Source organism: Typha angustifolia, chromosome 14 (genome assembly GCF_048772165.1).
Source record: "Typha angustifolia cultivar Huaian chromosome 14, ASM4877216v1, whole genome shotgun sequence".
In the NCBI taxonomy this organism is placed as follows: domain Eukaryota; kingdom Viridiplantae; phylum Streptophyta; class Magnoliopsida; order Poales; family Typhaceae; genus Typha; species Typha angustifolia.
In genome coordinates, this window is record NC_133252.1 from 2653663 (window position 1) to 2661729 (window position 8067).

At 35.8% G+C, this 8067-nt stretch overlaps 1 protein-coding gene across 1 annotated transcript; it reads right to left on the reverse strand.

Annotated features, from left to right (window-relative positions):
* Positions 1–4901: 4901 nt before the first annotated feature.
* Positions 4902–6461, reverse strand: LOC140775992 (NAC domain-containing protein 79-like). Its single transcript, XM_073119515.1, has 3 exons — positions 6131–6461; positions 5777–6057; positions 4902–5625 (listed from the first exon to the last, which is right to left on the reverse strand). Exons 1-3 carry the CDS (start codon positions 6318–6320, stop codon positions 5035–5037), a joined length of 1062 nt encoding a protein of 353 aa, XP_072975616.1. The 5' UTR covers positions 6321–6461; the 3' UTR covers positions 4902–5034.
* Positions 6462–8067: the final 1606 nt, after the last annotated feature.

Below are 8067 nucleotides of genomic sequence, written 5' to 3' on the forward strand. Positions count from 1 at the left end.
TCCCGACGCGCTGTGAATAAGTGGATCTGCCTGGATAAAAACCCCACCCAAATTAGACCCATAAAAGAACTTCAAAACGAGACCCATCTAATGCTCGTTTCCTACGTTGGTGCAGTTTGCGAACACGTAGGTTAGTATTCGTACATTTGTTTGTGCCTCTAAGAAAACAAGTTTACCAGGTTGTTAAGCGTGTGGAATTGTGGATAAGGGAAGGTTTTAACGGTGTTTTAGGATTTTATCCACGGATTTTGTGGAGGAAATATTTCTTTGAATGCTTCTTAGCCATATAATAATCTTATATATATATATATATAATTTATATTTACACATGAATACCTATATCTATTTCCTTCAACTTATTTGGCTGGTTCTATTTTGTATGCATGTGAAATAACACATAGTAATATAGGTATTAAGATGAGTAGATGTGAAACATACGGGAGATATAGTTTGATGCTTATGAGCTCATCGGTATTTCTGATCATGGTAATCGTTATGAGTAGCAGATGAGAAGATTTTGAATGTTAAATATATTATTACGCTCCACTAGTTCGGGAGGAGTAATTGGATTCTCACTGAGAATTAGTTGGAGTTGATATCTAATCGAAAAACTAATTTGTCGTATATAAATTTGAGCAGTTATATATATTTTTTTAGTTATACAGGTTTGTATTTATGATCTTTATCGTGACATAAAGAGAGAAAAATTAAAGACAAGTATTAAATCATTTGATTTATTTAAATTAAAATCTTTTCTAGTTTAACTTGAAATGGGCCACTATTTGGCCCAATTCCTTCTAGTGCTACTTCGGCCACTCTTCTTTTTTCAAAATTGAGAACTATAATTTTCTTATTGAGGAATTATCCGTCTAATAATAGGCTGGGATTTCCCTGGTCATACCAAAAATTGAATACACAAGGCTGTCTTAAAGCGGGCGCAAAATCAATATACCAGCCATATTAATAATGTACTCAAATTCAATGATGGTTGTGCCACAGGCACCAATGACATAGCACAGTACATGCTGCGGCACTTACCGGTTATATCGTAAGAGAAGAGAAAAAAAAAAGATACTTACCTTCGTTGTCGCCAATCGTTGTTGCCCAAGCACGTCGGGTTCTCTAGCTTAAGAGAGAAGAAGAGATTGAGAAAAAAAAAAAAAATATATATATATATATATATAAGGTTATCGGTTAAAACTTAAGTTGCGGATCCAAATTCGATTTCTCTCTCTCCTTCTCCCTTGAGCTAGGGCACCCAACGTGCTCGGGCAATGACAACCGACAATGACAGCGACGGTAACGACAATTGGCAACAAGTAGCTCGATGACGAGGTCGACGGCGAGTGACGGAACTATTAGGAGGGGTGCCGTGTGGTACCCCTTGTACTATGTGCCGGTACGCTGTTGGCACAGCCATCCATGCTCAAACTAACTTATATATATCGACTCACACTCTAAGTCATCATCAAATGTGCATGATTAATATATCGACGTTCATCAATAATGCATTCAAACTAACTCATATATATATATATATATATATATATATATATATATATATATATATATATATATAACTCACATCAAATCTAAATCAATCAACTAACACCTATTATTTTGAGGATAAGGGTAAAATTTTTTAATTATGTAACATTCATTAAGAAGCTATAACATTTACCCAATCCAATGTTTTTCACTATCATATTCTTGAGCATATACTTAGACTTTGAGTGCCTTCTCTAAACTCCTCTTGCCCATCATCTTGACTTCTTAGGTGTCAAGTAATCCACACAAGGCCAAACTTCATAGCAATAGTAGTCCACTTCATGTCTTTATTAACCATTCAACAACAATGGAAAATAAAAATAAAAAATTAAAGAGTAAAAAATTGTCACTTATGTGATAACGAAACCCATCAAATGAGCCATTAATTAGAATACACGTCGGGATTAGAGACAAAGCCACGTAGTCAATCATCCAAATATTATAAGTTCAAATATCTAATAGAGATACTTTCCCCCTTGCCAACTACTTTGCATCAATTGTTTTCAAGGATTAGGACTACTTTTGCCATTATCTTAAACACATTTTTGTACCTTTTTTTCTTGCAAAGTTTCATTATTATCCACATAATTTGAACCCTAAATTAGTTTTGCTATTTAGCAGGATCATTCTTTTTGTTGTTCTACTTTATACAACTAACTAAATCAAGTTATACCTCATTGAATTATCATTACTCTATGTACAAATTCTTTATTTACTACCTGTATATAATACAAAGTTTAAACAAAAAAGACTCTAAACAATTTTGCAAAATGAAATAGAAATACTATCTTGGTGTTTTAATGCAAATGACCCATCTTTTCTTTACAGAAAAGTCATTAGCTACTATGTTTAACAGTATAAGTACACACAAAATATAATTAAATATTAACACTCATCATGTTGAAATTATGCCTTACCGATAATTACTATATAGATAAGCTAAATTAACTATATATACATAATAGAGGCAGTACCTCACTCTAATATACCATTTTATTGAAGGATATCTCAGAATATTTTATATTAACAGTTGTTAGATTAAATTTAACTCATAATATTTTTGAGGCTACAAAAGCAATAATTAATAGTAAATCTCACCAAGTATAAATAGGGATAAAGCCACTCAATTAGGTTGGATTCATTCAAATTAAATTAAGGTTACCACTTATTTATTGCTTTGACAATTGTCTCAACTATAGCATACACATTAACTCCAAGAGTAATAAAAAAAAATTAAATGCTAATCAAACTCCTACATTGGTACTTCGAAATAATTGGGTATGACATAAACACACGTACGCACCCACACTAATTAAAAGAATAAATTAACGAGATAAGGTAGGTTTAGGAAACGTTAATTACCAAACCTTATCAACTTGGTGATGGAGAAATGCATGCATCATTACGATAACCACGCACACATAGTTTAAGCTAATCAGCCCCCACTTGTCATTACTATACTAATATCCACCTTAATAGTCCAAAATTAGGGCCTAAGAGGGTCATTAATTACTATAAGAGAGATATCTAAGGGAGCATGTCCTGTGGAAATGAAGCACAAAGTAGGACTTATCCTCATATATATATATATATATATATATATAGGTTTATTTTTTTCTAATATATTTGACTAGCATCAATTTAATTTAGATTAAATGTAACGCTCTGCAACTTTTTATAATAGTAAATACGATACTGACTGTAACTAATTCCCACCATTTTATTTAATTTTTAAACCTCCACGTGTCCAGCGAGACGGTGACGTGGCGGATAAGACGATGCATAAGGGGTGACGTCATCCGGCCAACTGAACGTAACTGAAGCTAAGGGTAGTTGGAGCGGAAAGGCAACGATGCTCTTGGACTGGCTTAGATTCGGGGTGCATCCGTGGACCAATAGGGATCCCTTTCAGATGGACGCGTGTCGACTCAGTGAGGCAATTGTAACGAGAAGCTGTGTTGTGTGGGTTGCAAGAGATCGGAGGACCACTCTATAATGATGGATATGTAGCTGTAACTTGCAAGGCTTGTTGTTCATGTCACTGTTATCAATCCCATGTATCTTGGAATTATACTATGGAATAATTATACTACCTCCTCTTCTCTTCTGAATTAATAAAAATATCTAAATTAAATTTTATCTCTCTTCTTTCCTCCAAAGTATAAGAATATTTATAATAGTTGGGGAGATCTAAATGTAAGAATAAATTACATTTAAATTCTTAAAGTGATTAATTATGATACACCATTATGGGATATAGCTGTCCTTATACAGTATAGTTTATGATTAAGTCTAAGCATGCTTAGGAAATACTAAGTCATGGATTAAGAAGAAAGGATGGCTGCAGCTAAGATACAGCTAATGGCAAAGAAGAGGTCAATATAGAACATGAGTAGGGGGTAAAATGGATAATTTAATCACAAGTAAGAATATTCTCTCATTAGTTGTTAGATTGCAATAAATGTTTTGCAATTAGAAGATTGGTGTAGGTATTAGAATGTAATTTCCACTTGATTTACAATTAATACTAGTAAAAAAAAAAATCTCAAGGGGTAGCTAACAACTTGGCAGGTGTTTTACAAATTGACTTAGACTTTTCTAATTATTTAGACATAGAATTAAAACTATGACTTTATCAACACATTGTACTATGAGCAAGTTCTTGTTTGTACCTTTATACCAACTGCAACATGGATAAGTACACAATCTTGGACTTTTATCACTCAGTATTCTTCACATTTTCTAAATGAGTGGCTTGATTGACCTCGCTAACAGTTGGTACTTATCCAAAAATTTATCCTCAAATCTATGGAATAATGTAGCATTGCAAGTGCTTGATTGGAGTAGCTTATATAGGCCTATCTTAGTGTTTGCAGACATCTGATTAAGCATGTGATTAGACACAATGCAATTAGATTAGACACCTCCAACCAAAGCCCTTTAAGTGGGTCATGCCACCTTTCGTTTTCCAGCAAGGTGGTCACCCACTTGAAAAAGAAGGAAGGTGATGAGGTTTCTATAAAGAGAAAAAGGTTAATTTGGGATGTGCAAGAGAATCAAATGGGCCCTGTGGGGGATTTTCAAGTCTTGTTCTTGAAGCTTTAGGGTATCAAAAATAGGTTTCGTGAGAGGGACATATCACTGGATCCATCTTCCTAGAATTTTAGACACTCTCATAGATTTCTAGATTTCACATATTATACTATAGCTAAAATCAAATGCTCCAGGAGATGGAAGAACATCTCATAAAACCAACTAAAGATTTCATATATGTATATATATATAGTCATGAGTTTTTAACTAATCAAAAGAATAATTTTACGTTCATTCACCTTCTTCTCACTCCTTGGGAAGTCTCAAATCAGTATAAGCTAAATTCCAATCAGAATTAAGGACATGTAAACTATATGTACAGTGAGAGTATCTAAAAACAAATTAAGATCCTTCCGAAATGGAATCAAGTCATCAATACCATAACTACACATATCAATCCCATTTACTTGGGTAGTTCCAGATGTCCTCCAAGCCCATGCCGGATCCACCTGAAGTAGGGTTGTCGAAGTCGTCGTACCGGTCCGACATCATCGAAGAGATGTCGGTGGTGTTCCGATCATTGCTAACTCCGGTGTCCTGGGAATGGCTGACTAACGACTGGTTCGACTGCTGCTCCACCTTGCAGTACCTCCTTATCGCCGGAGTCTCGCCGTTAGATGCCACTAAAGCCCTCAGCATGGCTCCATCTTGGTGCAATTGCTCCAAATTGTTCGATCCAAGAAGTGACATGTAAGAAGTTGAAGGATTCATCTGAGGGTAGAAGGCTAAATCCGGAGTTGGAGCTAGGTTTCCTTGCCTCAGTAGATTGCTTATATCCGTCGAACTATCCATGTTCAACCATGACGAGGAAGTAGGAATTGATTTCAGATCAAGCTCCTCATTATTGAAAGCATAGTAGTTTGGATCTGTGAGAGGTGGCAATGCAGGAGAATCCATTAGATCATCATCTCCGAGGCTACTAGTAACTGGGCCTTTCTTGATTCCGGTGTGCTTGTGGAAGATCCTACACACAACCCATGCATCCTGCAATCAATCATGGAGATCAAATTCTACACAGAAAGGCATAATAAAGATGTGGGGCAAAAGAAAAAAGAAAAAAGAAAAAAAAAGAGGAAACAAAACAAAACAAAAGGAGCCCATGATTGGGTACCAAAACACCTTAAAAGTATTATACCTTTGCAGATTTAGGGAGATTGCTGTAAGGGAGTTTGCCCTCAAGCCTGTACTCATGCATGACCCAGTTAGACTTCTCTCCTTTAGGAGCTCTCCCCTTATAGAACACAAGAGTCTTCTTCATGCCAACTAGAACCCCTCTTCCTCTAAAGATCTCCTTATCCTTTCCTGTAGCCTTCCAGTACCCAGATTCCGTAGCTCTGTTGGTTCTCATCCCAGTTGGGTATTTCCTATCCTTTTGGCAGAAGAAGTACCATTCTTTCTCCCCCATCTTAGCTTTGTCTGCAAGATAACAAGCAATAATTAGACGCCAAAGTTCCCAAATTTAGAGGACTCGAGGGGTAAAGATGCTTACTTGGAAGCTCCCAAGGCTCACACTTGTTCAAATCCACCTCCCCGATGGCTCTTGGGTTGAAGCTAATGTTGCTAGCCTTTGGTGAGAGGTAGTGGGTGATGAGCTCCTCATCTGTGGGATGAAATCTGAAGCCTGGAGGCAAGTCCATGATGCCTTCTTCCTCTTGGCTAAGAGCTAAGGGATCCACCATGGTCGCAATATAATTATGCAAGGTTGGAGACCCAAGAGAGGAGAAGACGAAGGAATGAAGAATTAATGGAGAAAGAAAAAAAAAAGATAAAAGAAAACTAAAGGGGGGCTGTGATCCCAAGGTGGATTTAAGAAAGAAGAGAATAGAAGGGAATGAAAAATTTAAATAGAGGAGGCCTTCTAATTGCCTAGGATTGCGTGCTCTTCAAGCCACTTCTTAGAGAAGCCTCATTTGGTTTCTCTCAGTAAATATTATTCTCCCCAACTGTAAAAACTATTAAAATATAAGGGTTTTTTTTTTCTATTATTCTCTCCTAAATTTCATATTTGTGTGGATCCTCTTCAAAAATAAATATACGAAAACAAATAAATAAATAAATAAATAATATTTATGTTTCTTTACAATTCAAATCCACAGAATTTTAATGGCGAAGTTAGGTTCCAGGTATCCTACCAAAAAGATTTAAGAGTTTCATAAAATATATATATAAATATTAAATCTTGAGAGGCATATATAAAAATAAGATATTTTAGAAGGGTCTACGTGCAAAAGAATCCTCATAATATCTTCCTTAACGTTGTTTCCTAGCAGCTGCTAGCTATTCTTTGACGATTGCATTGGCAGTACTTTCTGGAAAGATTCTCTCTATGCTGCGGAGCGATGCTTTATTACAGAACCAGAGAGGGTCTAAAATGTAAAAAGTCCATGACATCTTTCTTTATTTTGGACGTTATAATGATTAATAAGAAGTCTTTGTTCAGAGATTGCATCAATTATCTTTTAATTAAATTCTTAATTACAAAGGAGACAAAGTCTTCGCTTGGTTCTTAGCCCCTGGGCTAATAACTTGGCACCCAATTTATCAAGCACTAATTTAAAATGGCGAGCATAATTATCTAATTAACTAGCTAATTAAACCTCAATAGACTTCATGAGCTGTGACCCCCCTCCCCTTATTCTAGTACGAAAAGTACTTCATATTATACAACAGAGAAAATCTTGCTTAAAACTTTGAAATCTAAACCTTTATTCCACTCTGTTAAAATAGTCACACACTATTTTGCAGACTAAGTCACAAGAAGATATTCTTATTTATAATAGTGAATTAATTCTAGTCATAGAATTATCAAAACAATGTGCAATTTTTGTACGGCAGAATTTATACTTGCAAATATAGTCTAAAAATCCTTCATTACCTTTCTATATGTCACAGTTATATTTTAGATTTTTTTATGTGTTATAAATAAAATAAATGAAAGATAAGTAATATAATTATCAATTATAAGATATTTAATTTGAAAAGTCCTTTTTTTTTTAGCAAAAAAAGACCAAACTCTTTTTGCATGGACCCCATCCAATCTCTTCGTAGCATTTGATGCGTATCGGCTTCTCTCTTTTGCGCCGGAAACCTGGTCGATAACGCGGACGAAATTGCGCTACGTGTCTCTTCAGAAGGACGCCACGTCACCCCAACGTGTTTTAATTCTTAAATTTATTTAATTAGGACGCGAGGACTAAAACGCGCCGCGAGCGCAGCGTAAGGGAGCGGGGTGGGGTACAATTGTCCAAGGGAGAAACGAGGGGCCGTGTGGGCCCCACGAGAGCGACGTATTCGGGAAAATTGCATATAAGACCTTATACTCGGAAGGATTTACAAACCACACAAATTTATGCACCAATTCCGTTTGAATTGGTAATATTGATAAGCAGCGGCTAGCGACGCGGTTGCGGCGGTGGGGTTGCTACG